The sequence below is a fragment of the Vulpes lagopus genome, chromosome 8 (assembly GCF_018345385.1).
Source record: "Vulpes lagopus strain Blue_001 chromosome 8, ASM1834538v1, whole genome shotgun sequence".
NCBI lineage: Eukaryota > Metazoa > Chordata > Mammalia > Carnivora > Canidae > Vulpes > Vulpes lagopus.
Genome location: NC_054831.1, coordinates 38,005,911 through 38,032,857, shown reverse-complemented (window position 1 = coordinate 38,032,857; position 26,947 = coordinate 38,005,911). Strand labels below are relative to the sequence as shown.

The window sequence follows — 26,947 nt, the reverse complement described above, 5'->3', positions numbered from 1 at the left end:
CCCTTAGGGAATAGTACCTGGGTTGATCCATCAGTCAACCAACCTATGCTAGCAGAAGCGATAGCCTGAAGAACCACCCCCCCCCCACCGCCCCCCCCCACCGCCCCCCCCCCCCCCCCCCCCCCCCCCGTGAGTGGGCCCAGGCCTAACCCTGAGGCAGCCCATCCAGGCGCCTCCCATGAATTCAAGCAACGAAAACATTCTGTTTTTCCGAGATAAAAAAACTATCCCCCGCCTCGCCCTGACTGGAAAAGTCCCTGAATATGGTCGTGTTGACCTTTAAAGAAATTAATCACGTCATAACCCGAATGCTATGCTACTCCCGCGTTTTCTTTGCCTTTAAAAGATGCCTGTAATTGCTAATCGGGGCGCTCTGCCACCTCTGAGGCGGAGAGCCCGTTTGCGCAAACGTTCAATAAACCCTCTTGCTAGTTGCATCTGCCTGTCTGGGGTCTGAGTCTCTGGGGCGTCCACCGGGACACGTTGGTGCCCGTGAGCCAGGGTCCAACAAGTCCAAGTGGAGGGGAATCTAGGAGGGTGCTGGAGGAGGGAGATAACAACTATCAGTTATGGCCTTGAGGTCGACTGTAGTAGTAGGGACTGTAGTTTGTCCCATTACCTTCCTCTTATAAAAAATTTCCCAGAGATTGTGACTAATACAAATTCTGGAAAAATTGTGCTTGTATGGAGTAACAATGTGCAAAGTAAGTGCTCTAAGCATTACAGAGGGCAGACTAGAGTGAATTCTGTGTGTGCTCTGCCCAAATCTACTTGACAAGCTATTTCATTTATATTTCAGCTGCTCTGAGTGTTGGATAACAATTCAGGATGCCACCTTCCTAGAGAATTATACTCCTGCCCCTGCAATGCCTTATCCAATGGCATTGGGGTACAAAACCATTAGTCTTCTTGGATAACACTTGCTGTCAATTTTGTGGGATCAGCTGAGGTTCATTTGTATTTCTTTGTCTTCCTGGCCAATCCTGCTTCCTTCATTCCCCTTCTCTAGAGAGCACTTCCCTAATAAATCACTTGAATATGCATCCTTGTCCCAGGCTCTATTTCTTTCTTTTTTTTTAATTAATGAATTAATTTATTTATGACAGTCACACACACACACACACACACACACACACACACAGAGAGAGAGGCAGACATACAGGCAGAGGGAGAAGCAGGCTCCATGCACCGGGAGCCTAACGTGGGATTCGATCCTGGGTCTCCGGGATCGTGACCTGGGCCAAAGGCAGGCGCCAAACCACTGCGCCACCCAGGGATCCCTCAGGCTCTATTTCTAGAGAACCTGAACCAAGACAGTCTCTGGCCTACTGGATGGATGGTGAAATTGATGGGTGGGTGAAAATTGATGAGACAAGTTTTGGATACTTTGGATTTCCTTGTTCAACCTCCATTCCTTCCTTCTTCTAGTGTGCCATCTTGTAGAAAGGCTGGAACACTAAAAGTGACCTGACCCAGACTTTTCTGCAACTACAGTTCTAATGCAAATTAGATTCTGCCAATTAAAATGTATTCACCAAGATGTGGAAAATGGAGCCAACACAGAGGCTGTATTTCTACCCATCTGAGGCTATTTCTCTGATGGTAAGTGAGGTTATAGAGAGGGGAGGATTTTCTGCAGTAGGATGCAGCACCCAGTTATCAGCTTTGATGGTGTTAAGAGACAACTGAAGGCTGTGGTGGCAGAGATTCTCAGAGGTTGGGTTCCAGATCACTGTACTACAGCAGCTGATGCAGTACCTCTTTGACTCAGGACTTCCAGGCGCCACCTTAGGGGTGGTAGCTCTCCTCTTCGGTCAGTTCTGTAAGAGATGCTCCTTCCACAAGTACTTCAAGGGTTGGATTTAATGCCTTCCTGAATCCTTAAATAATAATGTTGAAATTAATCATAAACATTTGTATGATGAACCTGAATTTCTCTCAGCTGTTCCTATACTGGCTACAAACCCAGTAAGATTTCAACCAAAACTTAGATGTCTAAATCAACTATTCAATTTTGCATTTTAAGTTTTAATTAAGGCTACCATTGTAAGAAGCCCAAATCATTTAAACATTGTAAGTACACAAAAAACCAAATACACAGACCATCTTTTTAAGGTCATGGTTTAAATTCTCTTAACACCTTTTTATTTTTAATTGTAAAAAGCCCTCAAGTTAAAAGAGGTCAGGTACCATTCCAGTAATCTCAGATTCATCAGACCAGAGATTTTGGCAGGTTATGAGACCTGAAATACAAATATCCATGATTTATCTGTCTGTCCTAATTACCATATCTCATCTCCCTTGAGAGTTAACTCGTTTTATAGTTAACTACAAAAACTGTTGGATTCAAGTTACATACATTACCTATTTACTCACAAAAATCTGCAGCTTCTCACCAGCTAAATCACTTGACTGGATTTTACATTTTTTGACTCTTAGGATATATATATGTCTTTCAGTTGAACATTTAAAGGTATTTGTACTCGCTGGACTAGTACTCTTTAAAAAATTGTGTAGGGATGCCTGGGTGGCTCAGCGGTTGAATGTAGGCCTTTGGCTCAGGGCATGATCTTGGAGTCCCGGGATTGAGTCCCACATCAGGCTCTGTGCATGGAGTCTGCTTCTCCCTCTGCCTGTGTCTCTGCCTCTCTCTCTCTCTCTCTCTGTGTGTCTCTCATGAATAAATAAAGTTTTTTTTTTAAATAAAATAAAAAACTTGTGTAGACCATTTCAAATGACTTCTGCTTGAATTTTGGATATCTCACCTGTGGCTTTCTCTGACTTGTACTCACAATTTCTGAGGTCATTGCTTCAATGCTATGTGCAGAAAGTTTGCATTTTTCTCTGCTCACCCATGCAGTAAGCCAAGAGTAGTGTGCTATCTAGCTATGCTAGATTCTGGGACTATGAAAATGAATAAAACCATTTGTTCAAATTTATAGATTTTAGACTTTTAGTTGGAGGAGATGTATAAATTAACAGAAAATCCTTGTATTTGCTCAGTGGCTATCTTTTTCCGTTGAAAAGGAGGGCAAGGACCTTTTTTGTCTTATTCTTTGCTGTTATTACTAGCACCTAATATGTAGTGGCACCCCGTATTGGTCAAATAAATAAATATATGCTTGAATAGTTATACAGAGGGAGCTATGGGAACCCCCAAAGGGACATCTGTCTAGTTTTATGTGTAAATATTGGGCTGGAGAGTGGAGTGAGGGTGTCACTTCAGAGGTATCAGAAAAAGTTCCTTGAAGATGAGGAATGAGCTGGGTCTTGGGAGATCAAAGAAATTAGGTAAAAGTGGGGTTGGGGGTTGCTTAGGAGTTCCTATAGGATTGTTGAGGAATTTCAAGTAGTTCAAGAAGAGATCAGTCTATAGAGGTATGCAGTAGAGATGTCCCAAAGGTCCTTGCAGACTGCATTATTCATATATTTCCATTTTAGTATCTATAATGATATGATTTTTTTTAAATTTGTCTATGTATTCCTACTAAAGCCATAGCTCATCCATGCTTAAGACTACATCATCTGGGGCACCTGGTGGCTCAGTGGTTGAGTGTCTGCCTTCTGCTCAGGTCGTGATCCCAGGGTCCTGGGATGGAGTCCTGCGTGGGGCTCTCTATAGGGAGCCTGCTTCTCCCTCTGCCTGTGTCTCTGCCTCTCTCTGTGTATCTTATGAATGAATAAAATCTTAAAAAAAGAAAAAAGACTACATCATTTGTCCAGCCCTTCAGCATAATGGTGGGGATAGATTAGCTCCTCAAAAGTTAAGACAGAAATGAATGAACGGGTTAATGAACGAGTGAATGAAGAACAACAGTAGCGTGCGCTCTGTGCACACATCAAGCCTTCTGGATGGGCTGTCAGGAAAGGAGCGTGCACCAGGCCGGGCAGTCCTACTCAAGGGCTTCCTTAATGGTGAAGTGAGTTTGGTTAAGCGGCACATCTAAGCAAATAGAACGAGGGCCATGAACGCGAGGAGTTTCCAAGTGCATTCCTAGCGGGAGAGTGAAGAAACACAAAAGCACTTTGGAATGGCTGGGATTTGTAGTTTCCAGGTGCCCGTGAGCAATCAAGAGAAGAGCCTGGCTGATGAGTTACGTGGTACCCGGGCAGGGGGGAGATGGAACAGATGGCTGGGGGGCCACTCCGTAGCCAGGCTCGACAAACTGGCCACAACATAGCGCAGGGTAGGAGCTATGCCTTCCCAAGGGTGGAAAGCAGCTGCAGGAGCGCTGAGCGGCCCGGCATTTGGCTCTCCACAACGAGGCCCTGGGACCACCCGCCGGGCCTCGAGCACTGACCGGACGGAACGCGGAACGCCAGCGTCCTACATCCCGCCGGACGCAATTTTCAGTAGCACCGGCGAGCGCCCAGCCGGCGGTGCAGCGTCTCTGCTCGTCCGAGGGGGGCCCTGGCAGCGGGGGCAGAAGGGCTGGGGCCTGCGTCCTTCCTCCGGAGCCGCCCCGCCAGCTGGACGACCCCCCGTTGCCACACGGACTTCCGGCTTCTCCTTTCAGTAGACGATTACGGGACGCAGCGGCCTCCGGCGGCGCGCCCCTCTGGCCTCTCGGTCACAGCCTCCCAGGACCCCCGGCGGAGTGCCGCCAGCCGCCGACTCTCCTGTGGGCGGGAGCAAGACCGCCCAGCTCCGGAGGAGGTGGGCTCGGGCGGGGGGCGGGGGGCGGGGGGCGGGGGGCGGGGAGAGGCTCGGGGCCCGGCCACTACTTCCGGGAGACGCCGAGGAAAGCACGCCCCGCTCGACCCCCCGTCTCTCTTCCGATTGGTTAGCTGCGCCCTTCATGCGCTCCCCTCACCGCTGATTGGCTCAGCTGCGCCGTCCGTCACCTGCTCCCTGTGGGCATCCAGGTCGCTAAGGGAAGCGTTACTTGAGGCTCGGTTGGGAAGAGGTTGGTTGGGCCCCGGAGCCCGGTTTGTTTATTGTAGTGCGAACCGTGCACTGGCGCGAGCTTCCGTCGCAACGGCCGGGAAAGGAACCAGTAGCGGGACGGAGGGCGGGGGTGGCGAGAAAGTGAAGGTTCAGGAGGAAGCTGGAGCCCCCTAAGCCTGGTAACGTCTGAATGGGAGCAGGCTAGGAAGGCAGGCAGGCCCTGGCGCGGCGGCCGCGGCCGCGGCCCGGGAGCTGTGACTCGCAGGAGGGAAGGCCTAGTTTCCGTTGTGGGAGAAGGGGGCCTTGTGGGAGGTGCGGATGACCTAATTGTTTGGGGATCTAGTTTTCTAGGTGAGTGTTTCTCAATCCACTGAAGATTTTGCTTTGACTTTGCAGCAGAGCTTTGACTTTGCTAGCCAGTCCTGTCCTTCAGAGAGACCACAATTCCCGAATAATTCAGTTCTCTCTTATTGCTTCAGATGGGCAGCTCTCAAAAAAAGCACAAACAATTGAAGGACGGATACCATGGCATATATTAAAAGCATGTCGAAAGGAAAATAAGGTATTCCTCTTCTTTCGTTGTGGTTCATCGTACAAGAAAATTACCATTTCGAGGAGCAGCTCTTAAAGTTTTGAATAATATTCGGCCAGCTTGATTTTGGAATAGGTTTCAAATGTTTGGGTTGTTGAGTACAAAAATCCTATTACTGCTGTTCCTATCGAGTGTGGTCTTTGCTCGTGATGGCCTAATCTTGTTTGTTCTGAAAATGGAAAGCAATCTTGAGTTTTAAAACATGTTAATTGGCGTTAAACGATGGGGTAGTGCTACTAGATCTTTCCTTTAAAAATATATAATAATCACGTAATAAAATCAATAAGTCCTAGTATTTGTATGTAAATCATGTAATAAAACCCTTGAATTTGTAATCAAATGTTAGAACGTAAGTGAAGTTGGAGAGTTGCTTACTCAGGTGTAGTTCAGACTTGTAGACCAATTTACTTTATATGTAAAGTAATTTGCTTCAGCAGTGAGTCAGAGCTGCAGCAATTGCTTCACTGGCCACCTCGCTATTTGATCCTCCAGCCTCGATTAAGTCGTGTGCCATATTACACATACCCTTTATTAACATCCAGACATTGTCAAGGAATAGATTGTTTCATCCACAGAAAACTCAAATTAGCTCTTACAGGTAGACCTGGGCCCTAGCTTGGAAAATTCTGATTTAGGGTTAGAGATGAGATCTGGGCATCTGTATTTTCAAAAATTCCCTCAAGTAAGTTTGCTGTGCGTTACCAGGTGAGAACTGTTGACTCACTAAATACACATGTTTAAGAAATTCTAAAGTATTTATGAAACAAATATAATTTTCCCCATCAGTTTCTTTATAGTTTAAGCCCCTAAGGAGTGGCATTGAAGTATATTCCAAATACAAGGTTTGCCTAGGCAAGGCCGGGAAGTTTCACGGGCCTTCAAAAACCTCTGGGACTAATAATTTGAGGCCCAGGGATGAGATTTGCTGTGGGGAGACACAGAGTGCTCTGCTGTACATTTCCAGCCCTCAGAGCCATGCATTGAGTACTGTGTCCTGTTAGGTGTAAGAGACCAACTCCCAGTCTGTTCAGTAGATACAGTAGGCTAAATTATTTTTACCTCAACAAAGTACAATGGAGGATAATATTACAAACATGAGTTTTATCTTAGGAAGAATACCTTTGTTGGAAATAAATGTAGATGATAGCCTCCCAATAGCTCTTTGCTTACGGAGTAAAGAGGATAATTTAAAATTAGGCTTAAAGTGTATAATTCAGCTTAAAGTTTGTATGCTAACATGAAGTACCCAGATATTTGAAACATCAATGTGAGGGCTTTTAGATCAACTTTACCAGAGTGAAAGAGGTAAAAAGAAAAAAAAGAAAAAGAAAAAAAAGGGATAATCACTTTGGTCTTCAGATATTAGAAATGAGTGATAAAATAGATCCAGTCTGACTTAAAAAATGGCTTGAGCAAAGAAGTAGGTCCAGTTGAATTCTATTGCCCAGAAGCTGTTTTTCATTTTACATGTATTCTTCACTGCAAGGTTTGGCATATGAGATATATGGGTAGAGGATGAAATTTAAAAATGAAAATAGATGTAAGTTAAAAATATGAAGCCATGTGTAGTCCCTGACTAACAGTTTGAATCTCATATATATTGTTTGAAAAGACAGCCAGGAATCTCAGTATGAATCCGTCTAGATCTAGATCGCATGATGGTAGTGAAGAAGCCTCATCTCAAGACCATAATCATCGTGAAGGTGAGAGAAGATGGCAGCAAGAGCGTCTCCACAGAGAAGAAGCCTATTATCAGTTTATTAATGAACTCAATGATGAAGATTATAGGCTAATGAGAGACCACAATCTTTTAGGCACCCCTGGTAAGAGATGGGTGAAAGAGGAGATACCTTTGTTATCATTGTAGAAAGGAGTTTCAAAATAAGGAGAGTTTTTCCCCTTCTTCCCTCTCCCAAAATATAATGCACTATTTTTTGAATTTAAGGACTGTTTAATATAACAAAATAGAACATCACTGGCTTACTTCTATATTTTATAAGTAAGTATGAATCTTAGACATGAGGCACTGTTATACAATGCCAAGCTAACAAATATCTTATTATACATAATGGTGTCAAATATTTACATATATGGTCCTATTTCTCTTTTAAGTGATACTTGTACAGATAAAATATTTAAAACCGAATTCTAACTCATTTGAGGTTTTATAACTTATTCAGCTGAATTAATAACACTCCAAGAGTCAAATGTGCTCCATGAATTTTTTATAAGTTCATCTCACAAATGAACTAATTGAAACTTGTATGTTTGCAGAGAATATATTTGTAATTGTATATTTGCTCGTTGTATATTGATAACCCATATAATGAACTATTGAAGTAAAATTCAAACAAATAAAGATTCAAAGTTTTTTCTCAAAATATTCCCTTTAAATTTCTTTTTAACTCTGACAGGAATCGATGAATCAAGCTTATAGATTCCTAAGTGTATCAGCTGAGAGGACTTTTTAAATTAATAAAATTAAATCTTTTTTTTTTTTTCATTTTAATAAAACAATAAATGAAATACAACCAAAATGATATATGCTTGTATCACTTAAATATTTTTAACTGTCTTCAGTTTAATAGAACATGAAAATAATAGAGTGTCTTCTAATAGATTGCTGAGGATTAGTCTTACCCTTCATGAATTCTCATAAAACAATAGGTTACAATAGTTACTTTCAGTGAGCAATTTTTTATTGTTTTAGGAGAAATAACGTCAGAAGAACTACAACAGCGGTTAGATGGAGTCAAGGAACAACTAGCAAATCAGCCTGACTTGAGAAATGGGACAAATACCAGAGGTACTGTGGACCCCTTTCCAATAGAAGCAGGTTTGATTGGAGCAATTGTGGATATGAACTTACTGGATCTTTTGTATGTTTGTTCTTCATGTCTTCCAATTTTAATGTGATACTCAGATAGTATTTACCCATAATATGCTAAACAGCATAGTTAGGCAATATAGGACAGGGGTTGAATACAAACATTTTACACACAAGGTTGCCTTTAGGGAGCTCTTAGTATACAATTAAGTTAATTACCAGCATAGTTCTTTTTAATCTTAGAATGTACACACTACTTATTTTAATGTAGTAGAACTAAACTTAGCTTCTGAAAATTTATACAGAGCAATACCAGAAAGACTAAGTGAGGAAACCTGTCTACTGTTTTTACTGTTTTTGTGTTTGTTTTGTCATTTTATTGAACAAACACTGTCATAATAGATGTCCTTACGAAAAATAAAGTGTAAAAAAAAAAACCCAAACTAAATAAAAGTATAAAGAATTAAAAGTAGAGCCAATCTAACGTAGCTTTTACCAGTTCCATTTCCTTCCTTAGAGGTATTTATTATTGGTAATTTCACCTTTTTTTTTTTTTTTTTTTTTTGGTGATTCACATATCAAGATTATTGTATTAGTTAGGGCAAAGACTATTAAAAATTCAAAAATGCAATGGTTTAATAAGATAGAAGTTTATTTCTCTTTCATGTTAATAGTCCAGGGAACATAGGCAAACTTGACTCCAGAAGCCAGCAGAGTAGTTCTATGTGCCATCCAGTGCAGGAGCTACTGGCCACAGGTGACCATTTAAACTTAAATAAAATTAAATAGCATTTAAAATTCACTTCTTCACTCATATTAGCCACATTCAAGTGCTCAATAGTCACTGCATGTGGTTAGTGACTTCTGTATTAGCACAGATGTAGAACATCTCCACTACGACAGAAAGTTTCACTGGACACTGCTGCTCCATAGTATTGTTTGCATGACCAAGCTCAGTCACAACACAGATTCTACCTGGCAGGTCTAGGTTGCAGAAGGAGAGTCAGGCACCAGCCCGAAAGTGAGATATATCACTTCCACTCCCATTTCCCTGATGAGAGTTTAGTCACATGGCCACACCAGCTGCTCAGCTGCCCATGTGACCTTATAATGCATACAATGGGAGAAGGGCAGGACAGGTTTTGTTAGATAATTAGTGAACTCTTTTACATATACATATCATCACAATGTTCTAGGAATTAAAGAAGGAAATAACTTTTAGAATGCTTTTTACCTGCCTTTTATTCCTGTCTCTTTCCAAATTAAAATGGAAATTGGATATTAATTCTTTTTTTTCTGTATATGTAGGTATGAGAGTTGTACTATATTGCTATAGCTGGTAAAACTGGTCCTTTTACTATACTATGTTTTAATGGAAACTGTACTTAACCATACATAAAATAGCTTGTATCTTTAGATATGGTTAAAGTTACTCTTTATGTTATTGACACCAGAAGCTGATTAATAGCTTTAACATGTAAAAAAAAAAAAAAAAAAAAAAAGAGTTTTTATAAAAGATTACAGTAATGACGTGAAACCAAAGCAATCTCATTTAACAGCCATTTTTGCGTAGAATAAATGTTGAGGTTAAAGTCTGTATAGTTCATGTGCATTAGAATGCTTTTTGTTGAGTTTTTTCCTTTATATATATAAACCACTGGTTAAAAATTCCCATAGAGGCAGAATTATAGTCAAAAAAGTATATCAGGGGCACATTTATTTCTAAATTGATTCATTCAACAATATTGAGAGTCTGATTTCTACCAGATACTGTTGTAGAAGTTGGGGATTTAACAGTAAATAAAACAAGACAAAACCCTTCATCTTCATGGAGCTTACATTCTAAATGAACAGAAAATATGTATAATGGCTAACATTTATCAAATGCTTCCTATGTGCTAGGTGATGTTAATCATTTTATATACAGTATCTTATTTTCATGATAACTCTATGACGTTTATGCTTTTATTATCTCCAGTTTACAGATAAGGATACAGTCATTACATAACATGCCTAAAGTTTCCCAGCTTTACATAAAGACCTATGTAGTTCTAATATTGTATTCAGAAAACCATATTTCTTGAGATAAACATTTTTGGCAGTTCCTGAGAAATAGGATAAAATTCCTGAGGTTACAAAAATATGTAATTGCAAAAATGCTGAGTTACTTTTACTAGAAGGATTCCACAAATTCAAGATGAATTATATAGAAGTTTTGCCACTATATTTTACTGACTTTAAAGCAATTTAAATATATAATTTTAGTATTGGATCTATTTCTCATTTGCCTTAGTATTTTCCCAGTAATAGGCATATAGAAAGTAAGAGTAAGGATTTCTCCATGGCTTTGCAAAGAGTATTTATATTTTTATAATACATGGGAATATATTATAATATGCTTACAGTATACACCTTTTAGAAAGTTCAGTTTTTTCCCATTTTTCATTCATTAAAATGCACAGATGCTCTTAAATATAACTTAATTTGATAAAAATTTTATCTTGTAAGTTTTCAATAAAAGTCCAAGCATAGATTTTTGGAATTGATCTTAAGTTAACTTGGTTTGCTTTCCAGACTCAGAAGTCCCTAGAGAAAATTCAAATGAAGATTCTCTGCTAGAATGGTTGAACACCTTTCGACGCACAGGAAACGCAACTCGAAGTGGACAAAATGGGAACCAAACTTGGAGAGCTGTGAGTCGAACAAACCCAAACAGTGGAGAGTTTCGGTTTAGTCTGGAAATACACATAAATCATGAGAATAGAGGAATTGAAATTCATGGTGAAGATCATACAGGCATTCCACTCTCAGATATTAGCAGGGATCATACTACAAGTAGGCAACAAAGATCAGCTAGTCCTGTGGCTAGGCGAACAAGAAGCCAAACCTCAGTGAATTTCAGTGATAGTAGTTCCAACATCCCAAGGACTAGGCTTGGTTCAAGGGGGCAGAATTCAGTAGAAGGATCTTTCTCAACATTAGGAAGATTAAGAAATGGAATCGGGGGAGCAGTTGGCATTACTAGAACTAGTGGTCCACACAATTTCAGTGGTCACACAAACCAGTCAGGTGGTAGTGAACTCAGGCAAAGGGAGGGGCAACGGTTTGGAGCAGCACATGTTTGGGAAAATGGGGCTAGAACTAATGTTACAGTGAGGAATACAAACCAAAGATTAGAGCCAATAAGATTACGGTCTACTTTCAGTAGTCGAAGCCGTTCACCAATTCAGAGACAAAGTGGCACTGTTTATCGTAATTCACAGAGGGAAAGTAGACCTTTACAGCAAAACATTAGAAGGTCTGTTAGGCGGAGAGGTATAACGCGTGTCTTTTTAGAGCAAGATAGGGAACGTAGAGGTACTGCCTATGCTCCATTCTCTAACTCAAGACTTGTGTCAAGAATAACAGTAGAAGAAGGAGAAGAATCCAGCAGATCCTCAACTGCTGCACGACGACATCCAACAATCACACTGGACCTCCAAGTGAGAAGGATTCGTCCTGGAGAAAACAGAGATCGGGATAGTATTGCAAGCAGAACTCGATCTAGGGTAGGGCTAGCAGAAAATACAGTCACTATTGAAAGCAATAGTGGGGGATTTCGCCGAACTATCTCTCGCTTAGAGCGATCGGGTATTCAAACCTATGTTAGTACTATCACAGTTCCTCTTCGTAGGATTTCTGAGAATGAGCTTGTTGAACCGTCATCAGTGGCTCTTCGGTCAATTTTAAGGCAGATCATGACTGGATTTGGAGAATTGAGTTCTTTAATGGAGGCCGAATCTGAGTCAGAGATTCAGAGACATGGTCAGCATTTTCCAGAGAGGCACTCAGGTCTGAGTAACGTAGGTGCAGTTAATGACATCAGCCAGCACAGTGAAGGTACCTCTCAAAACAGGCGGGCCCAAGAAGACAGCACTGCAATGCATGGTGAAAATGAAACTACCCAGCCTCCTGCCCGAAACAGTGATACTAGAGGTGGCAGGCAGTTGCGAAATTCAAATAACTTAGTTGAAACTGGAACACTACCTATCCTTCGCCTTGCTCATTTCTTTTTACTAAATGAAGGTGATGATGATGATCACATACGTGGTTTAACCAAAGAGCAGATTGACAATCTTTCCACCCGGAACTATGAGCATAACAGTATTGATAGTGAACTAGGTAAAATCTGTAGTGTTTGTATCAGTGACTATGTAACTGGAAACAAGCTCAGGCAATTACCTTGCATGCATGAATTTCACATTCATTGTATTGACCGATGGCTCTCAGAGAATTGCACTTGCCCCATCTGTCGGCAGCCTGTTTTAGGGTCCAGCATAGCAAACAATGGGTGAGGTGTTGGGTCTATTCAAATATTACACTTTAGTAGAGCTGAGTATTTAAGCGCTCTTTTGTTGAATTATTTGTGATGAGCTTAACCAGGATGAAAAAGAACAGATTATTATAGTTTGAACTATTTTTTGTGTGCTTTTTTAACTTGTTAAAAAGAAAATTTATATAAAACTTAAAATGGCAAATGTTAAATTACCCACAAGTACAGAATAGTTAATATTGCTAGAACCAAATAATCTTTAAAATGTTTTTATTTTGGTAATTTTGTCATGCTAAGCACTTTTGTATCTTCACAAGTCAGTCGGTTAAAAATAAATCTTCCTTTTCTTAATAGCACAGCAGACTTTACTTGGACTTTCATGCTCCATAGGCTTAGTACCATGTCCAGACATTGGTGTTTAAATAAGCCTTTCACTTTTTGTTCTAAGGACAATATCTTTTCACGAAAGAGTGTTTTGCTGAATGTTTGCTAAATATGTTTAAGTTACTTGAAATGTTAAATTTAATATGCCACATACCATATATGTATATATAGATATATAATTTTAAGGTTAAAATATTCAATCTAAAAAACTACCAGTTTGGTTCTTATTTAAGTTTTTGGGTTATTACTGCATATGGCACAATGTTTAACATTTACAGGATCATCTCTGGGAGGAAGTAGATTAAGATATTTAAAAATAGAGATAATTTACTGAAGCGTCTCTGACAATCTTACTTACTAGACAGCAAGCAATATGTAATACTGAACAAGTATTTCTTTACTCAGAAACGGAACGTGGACATTTCAGTACATATAGATTATTTAACTTGAGTTCAGCCTTTTTGTGAATTTTTTGAACGTGCAGACAATTCTTTGGATTATATTAAGTAAGGTATACAATATGCATGGTTTCTTAAATTTACTTTTAAAATCTAAAAAAAAAAAATGTCTATGAAGAATCTCAAATGCATAGATAATATGTTAAGTTCTCTTGGAGGTGAAAAAACTCCAAATACCACAAAACAAAAAACCCTTAAGAGAATGTAGAATTTATATAAACACAAAAAGTATGCATTGAAGATCTATTTCTACCAATAAATATTAAAACAAAGCTGTATGTGAACTATTCTTTTCTTTTGGTCCCCTGTGGTTTATTTACTAAAAAATAAAAAAATTTTTTTTGCACCTACAAGGTGCCAGGCCGTGTTACAGGTGTTGAGGATTTATTGAGGACAGTCTCTATCTTCATAGGCAAGAGGATATTTGCTCTTAGAAACTGAAAAATCAGTTGATAAAATGAATTAATGAATTACATGACTTTTGTGTTTATGAAAATATGCCACAGTTTTCCTGTGGTGATACTGCTTGAGCAAAATCACAAGAACAAGTATGTCAAGACCAGGTTCTGTAAGATTTACATGTATCTCAAGATTTAGTTTTTCTTTCTGATGAGTAACTATATTCAATTCACCAGGTAAGATACAACACAGAAATTTTTAGGGAGTGCATTTAACACCTGGAGTGAAAGGTTTTAATAAGAGTCATGACTTGGAGTAAATGGTTTATATAGTTCAGTTATGGGACATGGGACTGGGACATTTGAAGGCTTTCAATACCCCACTAAGAAATTTTACTTTGCCTTACAGGTTTTAGATGTCTCTTGATGAATTTCAGTGGCGAGTGATAAGATCATCTTTCATGTTTCAGGAAAATTGGTGTAGTGTAGTACTCAGTGGAATGGGGGCTGAGGAGAGTGAAAAGAAACAAATAAAAGAACTATTGTGATCATTTAATTATCAGTTACCATCATCCTAAGTTGTTCTCTATCCTAGAGTGATGGCAGTGAAACTGGAAAGAGAAGGAAGTAAAAATGTTGGAATAAAGGACGTTATTTGGTTTCTTGTTCAGTATGAAGAAGTGGGAGAGTGGTATATTCACAGATGGAGAATCACCTGAATAGAAGAAGAGACATTTATCTTGAACATAGCCTTATTTGTGTATTGCACTCATTTCAGTGTTACCATTTGTTCCCAGTATAAGAGATTAATCCAGCATTTATTGCTCATATGGAATATTCTTCAGGAAGTTCTACCTCCCCTGGTTTGGTCAGTTAGGAAGATCAAGAGAAGAACAAAGAGGGAAATGAAAAAAGTAGGGATAAAGAAGAAAAATAAAAGCACATTGATTCTTTGTTTGATTTAGTCCTTTGTAAGATGTGGTAGCACCGGCATGTAAAGGGATCCCAAATAGGCATTTGAAATAATACCAGATTCTATACTATATGGAAAGTTCCCTGAAAACAGCGGGAAGGCTTAATATGTTTTGTAAATTGGTACCCTTGTTGGGAACAAAGAAGTGTATTCTATCATATTTTCACTCATTTCCCAGTAAATGAGGCTGATGACAAATACAAAGGCTCTTTATTTATAGCCTCTATTTAGCAATGATTGTACCCCTTACGGTTCCAGTATAGAAAGGAACAATGGCTTAAAACTCTTCATTTGAATATTATGTTCCAGGTCATGTCATTAGAGCTTGTTTTTTATAGTGTGGCTGTCTTGCAATCTTCTATTTCAAAACCATCAGGTTCCCAGCTGCTTTCCCTCTTGTATCCCAGTTTTGTGTAGTTTCACCTAGCACTGGCCCGTACTTGAGTATCTTTTATTCATTCTGAGGTTATTTTCCTTTCAGTATTTAAAATGAATTTATAATTTAAGTCTCCCAAGATCTTGTTGAAGTATTACTGCCATTTAACATAATAAGCAGCAGAGTTTAGAGTCAATCATGGGACCATTTGCCTACAGAGCTTGTGCTTTTCCCACTCAACTGTTCTGGAAGAGCAGAAATGCTTTGGGAAGTTTTCAGTCTAATTTACTCCTTCCTAAAGATGTTTTTCTAGTTTTGTGACTTTGTGATGGCATGTCTTTGTGATTACCCTAATCTTCCTATGCAAATACATACTTTCTGTCTCACAAATGATGGGCAGACTGCTCCTGAAAGTTATAAAGCAGAAACAGTGTTGTAAGGATGTAACCAGAACAGAGATGAATAAGGCATCTGAAGAACCTGTGTTAAGGATCATAATTTGTAAGCGGAGTCTGAGGCATTTTCACAAATATTACTCCTACACGAGAAGTTCTAATGAATTTCTAATCTTCAGACTAATGTCTGGTCAGCGGAGCAAGAAATTATGTAGAAATAGTGCTCCAAGTGAAGGGGGGTAATTATTCCCTTTGCAGTGCCAGTAAGCTCATTTGGGGTCACTTCCACAATCCTTTATAACACTGGAAGTCAGAGCGGTGGTTTATCTGTTAGGACAGAAGCTGATTTCCCAGCAAGCCAGAGCCATCCATCACTGAGAAGGCCAAATGCCCCATGTTCCAGAGGACATGACTGCAAGTGTCAGTGGTGATTGTTTCCTCCATCTCTACAGGCAGATTGTGAGTTCTTTTCAGTTACTATGGATGTATTAGGCCCTGACTAGCTGCCCTTAGGATAATTAGGGAGCAATAATTATTCTCAGCAAGGTTTTTATTTTATTTTGAGCATTAAATCTCTGAAGACTCTTGAGTTGGCCCCTATACTTTTCCTCTTTTTTTTTTTTTTTTTAATACAATCCTTTATCTTCTCCAAAATGAAAAAAAGCTTTTAGGTGTATTTTCCCTCTATTGTATTAATGTCTCATTTGAAGACCAAGAAAGCTCTTCGTTGCCCAGTATATATATATATATATATACACACACTCTTCTCACTGCAAAACTACCCCTACTTAATCAAACTGTCTTCTGTGCAATTGCAAAATGTTTTCACATTCTCCCCCATGGGAAAGAATATAAATTTATATATAGCCTCTATATTGTGAAGTGACACTATTCAGCAACTCTTAAAAGAGTTCAGCTTCTCCGGATGGTATCCATCCTTCCATTAGCTTGGATTTGATCAGGTTTAATTGTGACCCCTTACCATCCAGTTTATGGGATAAATGATAAATGTAGCTTCTACCTACCTGATAGAATGAAGTAGAATAAAAGTCAAACAAAAAAGGGGGAAGCAAGTGTCCTTGATTACATTGATTACTGGTAGGGAATGTACACACATCTTGCTGAACAAGCTTAGTAGGATGAATGATAGAAATAATGAGTCTTGTAAGCATCTCTTTGTTGACACTCTTATCTGAATGTAGAATAAGTTATTTGGTCAGCCAATTTGGCTGGCCCCGATCCTGAATTGGGGCCACTTTCAGAAAGACCTCCATGGAGAATTTCCCTATTGGTGGGAGTAGGTGGTAGGTAGGGGCTCAAAGGTTGGAAGAAATGTTAGTGACCAGCTTTGATCTTAGCATGTTGATGTTGGGGACTGCCCTAATGTTGAACAGTCCTAAGTCTCTGTACAACAGGTTAGGGGCTTTTTTATCTAATTAAAACTTTAATTAGCATCTTAATTTCATTTGGGTTTTTGTATCACATGCCAGAAATCTTTTATTGTTCTTGATTTGCTAGCAGGAATAGTCCTGGCCCCTATAACACCTTTAGGGATTTTTTTTTTTTAAGCATTTTTTTAGACTCCTATCTCTAATTCTTAGCTAAATAGATTTTGCTTATGTTGTAGTTGGGAGCTTTTCTTTAATCCCCCCATGTCTCTTTGCTGCATTTCAGTGTGCTTTACAATAGGAAGGAGATGTGTTCATTTTTGTCTGTAGGATGAGGCAGAGTGACCATTCCATTCTGATCAGTGGGTTCAGGTCACATGCCCATCCACCGCAAGCATGTAGCTTGGGAGGGGTTAATTCTGTTCTGAGTCCCAGCATTGAAGTGCCCAGTGTTCCTGATAACTCTGTGTTGGAAGATCCCAAGACCACCCCCAGGTTAGTGGTTTGTGAGGACTCACAGGACTCAGCATATAGCTCACAGCTAAGATTTATTATAAGGAAAGGAGACAAAGGGAAAAGGCACATGGGATTAAGTCTGGAGGAAACCAGGCAAGCTTCCAAGAGTCCTATCCCAGGGGAGTTACACAAGACACACTTAGATTCTTCCAGCACCAAATGGGACGTGAGGGAAGTGTTGTCTACTAGGGAAGCTCATTACAGGCTCAGTGCCCAAGGTTTTTATTGGGGATTGGTCACATAGGCACCTCTGTCTGGCATGTGCCAAACTTCCAGACCCCAGCAAGGCAAAAGTGCTGAGAGCCCATGAAAGTAACGATGTGGCCCTTCTCATCTCTCCATTATGTCCTTCAGCTACACTATATCTTCTGCAAAGAACTGAGAGTTCCTTGAAGTTATCCTCAGCACCTGGCATGATGCCTGGTACCTATAGTAGGTCACTCAGTATATATTTAATAAGTAAATGAATAAAAATTCCATATATAGGTAGGCCTTGGCTTGCAAATAGCTTTTACATTAAAAGCTTGTTTGTAAGATTTTTTTTTTTTTTAACTCAGAACACATTTACCATAGATACAATGCCATGTTTGTGATTAGGCAAGAGGGGAAAGGCTCCCAAGCCAGCCCAGATAAAATCTACCTTACTTAGAATGTTTCTGAAATATAAGTGCCGGCAAGAGCAGAAAAACCTAATATTCCTGCAAGTTAACAGAACAAAAATGAAAGTGAAGAAATATTTTAAAAATTTATCTCAAATCGTGTTTGAGACTCTAAAAAGGATGCCTTTCTTTTTTTTTTTCCTCCCCCCCCCCCCCCCCCCACCTTTTTTTTAATGTAAGTGGGGCTTGAACGCTTGACCTTGACCGCAAGATCAGGAGTCACAAGTCTACTAATTGGGCCAGCCAGGTGCCCTTAGGATGCCTTTCTCAAATTTCAAATTGCCCTTTCCTCATTGGCCTGTTGCAGCTGCTTTGTTCACTTACCACAGTGGCTAAACTGGATGGAATTTCTGCCTTGGGCCACCCTGCTTGGTAAAAGTCGCTTTGGCTGTGTCTGCTTTTCTTGTCTCTCCCAGCTTCCATCTTCTCTCTCCTGACTCCCATCCCTAACAACCAGGAGGGGGCAAGGGGTAAAGCAGCCAAAGAGTGAGCAGACAGGCTGGTCATTTTGATTGTGGGAAGAACCATATAGCCAAGTGGGAGAGGAATTTGGTGGTTGCAAGTGCAGAACAGGTTAGCCCTTTTATAGCTTAATTCTGAATGTGTCTGACCCAAAACTGTACTCAGATTTTTTTTTTTCCGTGCAAAGAAAAGGTTTTAGGTTTAGTCTTAAATGTTTATTTTTTGTGACTGTTTGATAGTAGAGTTGTTTATGTCTTTGGAGCTGATGATAGCAAATGCCTTATTCAATGTAATATTATCATGAAGCTCTTTAAACAGTTTGTTCAGGTGAGAACAGAGGTTTAGCCTTCTTGACTTAGTATACAGAGCGGGATAATTACCACATCTAAAGGAAGTGTACAATATCTCAATGAAAAGGTATTTTCTTAAATGTTCAGTCCTCATGGGAAACAAAGAATAACTTTAACCCCTTAATAGGGGGTGAGGATTATAATTTCACTGATCTTAAAATGCTGACCCCCTTAACTTGCAGTGTGTGTGTGTGCACATGCATGCATGCGTGTGTGTGTGTGTGTGTGTGTGTGTGTGTGAGAGAGAGAGAGAGAGAGAGAGAATCTGGATAGCTTCAATAATTCAAGGTCACACAGTTGGTTAGAAGCAAGACATAAGAGACGCCTGGGTCGCTCAGTGGTTGGGCCCCTGCCTTCCCGTCAGGTTGTGATCCTGGAACCTGGGATTGAGTCCTGCATCCAGCTCCCTGTGGGGAGCCTGCTTCTCCTTCTGCCTTTGTCTCTGCTACCCCACCCCCCCTCTCTGTGTGCCTCTCATGAATAAATAAATAATTTTTTAAAGCAAGACATAATAATAGCCTTGTAATTTTTTTAGATGTCTTTATTACGAAGAATTATTTTTTTTAAAGCAAGACATAATAATAGCCTTGTAATTTTTTTAGATGTCTTTATTACGAAGAATTATTCAAAGCTCTGACCCCATGTATTCACTGCCAAAATATGTCTATTGGTCTTATAAGGCTGATGACTCAAAATAGGGAAAGGCCTCTTCTAACCTAGTCAGGACAAATGCTGAGCTGTGGGCTCTGACTCTTTAAGACTTTGGGGAAGTTTGAGTTGAGTCATGCTGCTCCAGGGCTTCAGTAGAGTTCCAAAGCTGGTTTGTGAGGGCTCAAGCCTCAGATCTGCAGCTGTCTGTTACTAATGAGTATTGGTTCCTGTTCACTTTTGCAATAATTTTAAAAGCATCTGTTAGAGCAGTGCAGGTTCAAATCACAGATGGTGACAGGTGCAATGAAGGTGTCATTTCAGGCATTTCTCATTATCATTCAGATAACACCTTAAGGTCATAATTCTTACTTAAATAATGCGGTGAATTTTTTTTTAATTTAAAAAGCTAAGAACATTCAACCTGTTATATTTATGCCCCAAATACAGACTCCTAGAATTTCAGGTCTAAGGGAAGATGGGCCATCTTCTAAGCACATTCTCTATGGGCCCTGAGAGCCTTACTTAAAATTTCTCAATCACTAATTGCCACACCTGCTTTTAAAGACAAAGGTATTATTTGTCTTTCACTACACACTCAATATTGTATCAGTTTGGGTCTCTGAGTAGTGAAAACCAACACAGGATTATATGCAAGGGATTTACTGCAGAAAGACCTGTTAAGGAGAATGGGGAGGGAGCAGGAGTAGGTAAGGAGAACTTTTAGGCTAGGATATAGGTATGCTACCTAAGAAAGGAGGTGGGTAGAAGGAGGCTTGGGTAGAAGCTTCAGATTGCAGTGGAGTTGTATGACTGTCAGGTAGGAAGTCAAGGCTGATAGAGGAGTCCCTCACTGGGGAGGAATGGCCAAGCTCTTGTACTTCCTCCAGCTCAGTCACTGGCTAGGGGTAGCCTGGGGGAGCATGTCCTGGGCCTGAGTGCCAGGGCAGACCCAAAAGCTGTGACACCTGAAGGCTCAGTCATTTATGCTCCCCTTGTCAAGGTTCTCTTGAGGGGTGCATCTTCATGACTGCAACAGATATTTAGCACTCTTCACTTCTAGAAACAATCACGATTTGATCTTGGTTTACTCTGACTCCTGGAAACCTGTATGGTTTTCCATTCCTTTATTCCAATTGCTATCAGATAAGTTAACATTGCTTCAGATCATAGCTTTCTTTTCTCCAGATTAAATAATCTTATTTCTTTCACTGCTATCCTTTGAATCAGGTTTGCTAAGCCCCTTTGCCAAAGCCCAGAACTGCAACCCATGTTCTCTGTGGGCAGGGAGCTTTTTTGGAGTCGATTTACAATATTGGGATTAGGAACACAGACTTTGGTGACCAGAGATATCAACGTGGGTCTCCGATTTGCCACAATATGGGCTAGGGGAACTTGTGGAAATACTTTAACTTTCTTTCTTTCTTTCTTTCTTTCTTTCTTTCTTTCTTTCTTTCTTTCTTTCTTTCTTTCTTTTTTCTTTTTTAAGATTTTATTCATGAGAGAGAGAGAGAGGCAGGGACACAGGCAGAGGGAGAAGCAGGCTCCATGCTGGGAGCGTGACGTGGGACTCCATCTGGGGTCTCCAGGATCACGCCCTGGGCTGAAGGCTAACTTTCTGATCATCATTTTCCTCATTCGTGAAATTGAATAACATCACACCTACACAGTGGGATTAAAGCATGTATATACTAAATGTCCATGGCACATACTAAGTGCTTCATAAACATCATAAAATATTAGCATTGTATTCAGTCTTGACCTTTACTAATAAAAGGACTTGTGTTGCTGACTCATATCCACTTTGTGATCCATTTGGCTAAGCCTTGAGGTACTTTTGTTCATTATTTATTCTCAGTATCTGCCAGTGTGATAATGTCTCTATTTTTCCTTCCTGAATGTACCAGACTGTTTTTATTCTTGCTCACTGACTCTCTGTCTCCTTCAGCTTTTCTGTAAAGTCTGTGCTTTGGGGAATCCATTAAAGGTTTTCATTTCTGTTTTTGTTTTTGTTTTGTTTTAGTGATGCTGTGAGGCAAGAGATAAGAAGCTGCCTTGTATCACTGTTAGACTATTCCATCTCTGAGTTTTAACAACTAATGCCTCTTCTGGATTCATAGCAGTCCTTGGGTTTTCAGGAAGTTGGCATAGCCACAAAACTCTTTGATCCTTGTTTCATGAATAGCAAAATATTGAAAGGTCATTTTCCAAATCCAAACATGATCCTTATTTGATCCTCTCCCATTGCCAATAATCTGGAAGGGAAGGGGAGGGTGCCATCTCTGTTCTCTAGTGTTACTAATAACTAACAAGTCGTCTTAATTCTCAATGAAATTTCATTTGCCCAAAGAGATTTTGTGCTGCTTATCTCATTTTATACACAAAGAGAGTCGGTTGGGTAAGAATAACTCATGCTTATTTTGGAAGAAACTAAAGTATGGAGAAGTGAATAATTTGCCCAAGTCAACCAAAAGGCCAATGGCGGTGCCAAAAACAGACCTTGGTTCTCCAGATTTACAGTGGAGGCTCTTCAGTTTGGGCCAGACTGCTACCCATGACAGGATAGACCTATACCTTCTGAATAAGGGCAGAATGGCATTCTTTCCTCCACCATGCTGGGGTCTGGTACTACTAGACCTTCACAGGCAGCTTGTCTTTGTCCTCCCAGTAGTAAGTAGTCAGTCCCCAAAGCTTCTAGACAGGTCCCACAGCTGGGTCACTGGGTATCAGTCAACTGGCTTTCAAGGTATGAAACCAAACTTCTGGGTAGCAACATAAAATTTCAGGCCCTTGATGGGCCTCATATGAATTATGAATTACTATTTTAGGAATCTGAGCTGAATGAAGCCTGCTTCTTAGTTACACTACTTTTAAGCAAACGTATGCTCCTAGGGATCAGTAGCCCATATGTGTTTCAATATATTTAATCTGTTTGGTTGCCTCAGGTGTAATTTACAAGCACTTATTTGCAGAAACCAGCCATTTTCCTAGATAATGTCTTAATATAGGCTTGAATCAAAGAAGGAATTGAATCAAAGCAGCAACCTGAAATTGGAGCCCTCCCATCTGTAATGGAATATTCTTGCTTCTCTCTTTATTCATTTTCTGCCTCCATTATTTTTGCTTGCTTAGCATCCCTTTCTCCATTCTTTTAGGGGATTTAATTAGTTTTCCTCCATTCTATGTGTTACTGGTAGGGCTGCCGATCATAAGATCTCTTTCACTTTTCTTCAGAAGTGTACAAATATGACCAAGTTAGCTCATTTAGCTTCTTTCCAGACCATGTGGTAAATGCATGGCTAACTTTACAAGAAGTCACCAAATTATTTTCCAAAATGGTCATACCATCTACATTCCTACCAGAAATGTATAAGCCAGAGCCAGCTGCATAATTTGCTAGATCCAGTGCAAAATAAATGAGTGGTTCACTGTTCAAAAAGCAGGAAATATAAAGCTCTTTTCTTTTGTAATCTCTCTTGACTTGTCATGGTGATTTTTATTTGTTGTTCATGTTATTAATTATGAGCATAAAGTTCACTGCTATTTCATCTTTATATTATTTAATGTCAAGGGATTTAATATGTATATGGAAAATTTTCTTTGTATTATGATGTTTAGATATCTCAAAAGCCTTCCTGGCTGGGGAGAGACTGCTCCCTCCTAGGCTAGCCAATTTATACTCTTTTAGGACCAATTAGTCATAGAATGTCCCCTGGGCCAGGCACCTGCCATCTGACATGGGACCCATTTGAATCTCAACTTCCACAAAAACAAAAAAGCTCCACAAAACTCTGTTAAGTCTTGATCTAATTACTCCTGGTCTGGGTGCTTTCACTCATTTACACTCCAGTAAACATTTGTTTCGACCAAACATGGCAAATGCTGAGACCCACACCCACATCAGTAAGTACTCACTTGAAAAGAATACCCCAGTGCAACATCCCTGGCCCAGGAGCTCACTGCTGGAGATGATATCACCTCAGATGACATGGTCTCTGCCCAAGACTAGCCATTGGAGAGGACTTTGGCCACTGTGTCAGATACTTTGCCCTGGATATTATTAAGCTCTTCACCCAAACCATGTTCCAGGTCTGCCTCTCCTTAGGCACAAATTGGACACAAGGCATGTTTGCTTTTCTTCTTTTGACATTAGGGATTCTATTTTGTTTCTGAGCTTATGATCCTTGTATATTCCTTGCTTTCTTCTCAAATGTACATCCCTACATTCCCATTCCTAATGAGGAATCTGGTAGAAGTTACTACTATCTGTACCATTCTAGGAATTAATGGAAATTATTGTTTTCCCCAGGAGGCACCTGCTCCATATTTAAATCAACATTTGACCCTCCCACTGCCTTCTCCTACTATACACTTCCCGCTTTCTGCCATGATCTTCCACCTTGCATCTCAGACCATGACCACCAAACCACTGTTTCTCCTTGGTTACACACAGAACCACTCGTCTTAATATATATTTTACTAACTTATATTTCGTACCCTTCAACACCATAACTGCCAGACCTGCCACCTTGACTGAATATATTTCTAACAAAGTTTGCAATTCCACCAAGATATTGTTAAAATCCTCAAAATTTCAGCTATATTTTTCCTGCCATGGAGATAGGAAATGTAGTTATGGACCAGCCTGTGGACCAGTCTCCTTCTAGTTTGACTTCTGTTCTTCCTCTCTACTCTCATAATAAAATGTTTTCTATGCTGTTTAAGGCAACTTATGCCCAGTCTAAAAACCTCTACTACTATCATCCCAAACTTTCCTTAATATGATGTTAAAACATCAGAGCACCAATTGCATTGTGTGTGTGTATGTATTTTTCCTCCTATACCTTATCATGTTTTGAAATCTTAAAAATCCTGTCTGACTGAGGAGAGCATGCCTTCCTGGGCTAGCCGATTCTTAAAGACAGCAAGGAATTACCTCCTCTTTCTTGCCCATGCATCCCTCGTAGGCTATATTCATTCCTCTGACTTTATCATTCCAGGAAACTAGGGACCAGCCCTGTAGTCTAAGGCCCACAGAAATTATTCAAATTATTCTATCCTATGTTGTTCTCTTGCGCCTGTCTTGACTTTTCCAAGGAAACATCAATAAAGACCATGGCCTGAGTGCACTGCTCCCAGCCCCAGCTCCACTCCTGGCAGGGCACATAACTGCCCCGGCTCCTGTTTTCTGCCTCTTGACCACTCTGGTGTCTTTCTCATAGGGCCTTGTGTGCCTCCTGTCTCTAGGACCTGTAAATATAATTACCTTTGTTTTGTCTTGAGCCTTTCCTCTCTCTCCTCTTATGTCTGCACCTGACTAATGGTCTCATAAAAGAATCCAAAACAGCCAGTTTTGGGTGCAAATACAAGAGCTTTTAGCTTGTATGAGGAATCACTGAAATTACACAGTTTAGGTTTCATAGCTCATGTATTTAACTCTTAGGAAGACAGTAGGAACACTGCAGAAAACTGATTCAGCTGTCTCTATTTCTCTTCTCTACACATGCACTTTGTAGTGAGACTCCCTTAGGCTTACTGATGAGTAAGGAAGAGCTGAAAGGAAAAGGAACTCTAGGCTTCCTGACGCTTTTTGTTCCTTTAATGTCTTAGAGCTTCGTTCTCAGTGTAAGTGGTTGGCTCACACAGGGGATAACCCAAGTGAACAAGGGAACAATAGCATTCTTTGGAGTTTTGTGTTTCTTAGAAGGCGATCACCACTTTCTTCATCCAAAGCAAGTTCTGGTTCGAATGGAAAGTGTGGCTTCTTGAGTAGGATTGCCAGTGTTAGCAAATAAAATTAGGCGATGAACAATTAAAGCTAGGCCTCAGGCAAACCACTGTCATTTCTTTAGTAAAAGTACATCCCAAATACTGCATGGGACACATTTTATTTTATCCAGCAACTCTATATCTTAGGGCTGTCACTGCCCCCTTCTCCCTCAATCATAGATGTAATATAATTACTTTTTTAAAAACTGCAGTAAAATACATATGACCACTGACCATTTTTAAATATCCATTCAGGGGCTATAAGTACACTTATATTGTTATGCAGCCATCACCCACAGAACTCTTTTCATCTTGCAAAATGGAAACTCTATACCCATTAAACGCAAATTCCTTCATTTCTGCCTTGACTCCAGTCCCTTGGCAACCATCATTCTACTCTCTGCCTCTATAAAATTAGCTGCATTAAGTACTTCAAATCAGTGGGATCATATAGTATTTTTTTTTTTTTTGCAGCATTTCAAAGTCCTTTTGCAATTGGGTATTTCACTTAGCATAATGTCTTTAAGGTTCATCCATGTTGTACCATGTGGCAGAATTTCCTTCCTTTTTAAGGCTGAATAATATTCCATTGTACATACATGCCACAGTTTGTTTAGCCAGTCATCCATTGATTGATAGTGGCATTTCTTCTAGATTTTAGGCATTGCAAATAATGCTGCTATGAACATGGGTGTACAAAGTCTCTGCTTTCATTTCTTATGGGGTATATATACCCAGAAATGGGATTGTTGGATCATATGATAATCCTGTTTTTAATTTTCTGAGGAACAACATGATTAGTTTTTATTCGCTCTGAGTCTTCCTGAACCCCGATACATTGTGTTCACTGGAATTCTGTGCTCATGGGACCCTGCAAACACCATACCTGAATGAGGCAGCAAGGAACAAACAGGCATGTATGCTAGCGTCTCCTCTGCTCACATACATTTTCCATTGTTTCATTGGACTTCACTTAGAAAACACTAGTTCAAAGCTAACATTGTTGAGAATTTCAGGACAGTGACAGCAGAGCGTTAATTCAAGTGAGGAGACCTTCTGAGCATGGTGCCTAGGAAACCAGCCTTACATGAGACTTCCAGTTGCTGCACATTCTCCCTAACTAACATCACTATTGCCAGGCTCTTTGATGTTAGCCATTGTATAGTTGTGAAATGGTATCACATTGTAGTTTTAATTTGAATTCCATTATGATTAATGATGTTGACTATCTTTGTATTTGTTGGCTCTTTATACATCTTCTTTTAATTCTGTCTTTATATAATTGTATGTTTGCCCATCCCCCTATTGATTTATTTTATTATTGAGTTGTAAGAGTTCTTTATGTATTATGAGTATCAGTCATTTGTGATCTACATCTGTGTGATATGAGATACTAGATACATAGATGCTATGTGTGTATCTATGTAGTTATCTATACTATATATATATCGATATATATACACACTATATATAGTTAAATACACATTATTGATGTTTTTTCCTCCCAATGTCTGACTTGCCTTTTCATTTTCTTTCTTTCTTTTTTTCAAAG

At 39.8% G+C, this 26,947-nt stretch overlaps 1 protein-coding gene across 9 annotated transcripts in view; it reads left to right on the top strand.

Moving 5' to 3' along the window:
- The first annotated feature begins 4,171 nt into the window (after positions 1–4,171).
- RNF6 (ring finger protein 6) overlaps positions 4,172–26,947 on the top strand; it is a 41,089-nt gene continuing 18,313 nt past the window's right edge. The window contains exons 1-6 of one of the 9 annotated variants that reach the window (XM_041766782.1): positions 4,174–4,657; positions 5,368–5,450; positions 7,093–7,303; positions 8,191–8,286; positions 10,882–11,000; positions 14,269–19,417. In XM_041766782.1, coding sequence (XP_041622716.1) covers positions 7,111–7,303; positions 8,191–8,286; positions 10,882–11,000; positions 14,269–14,286 — 426 coding nt within the window. In that variant the 5' untranslated portion in view covers positions 4,174–4,657; positions 5,368–5,450; positions 7,093–7,110 and the 3' untranslated portion in view covers positions 14,287–19,417. The other 8 variants (XM_041766781.1, XM_041766783.1, XM_041766775.1 and 5 more) reach the window with 8 other exon arrangements.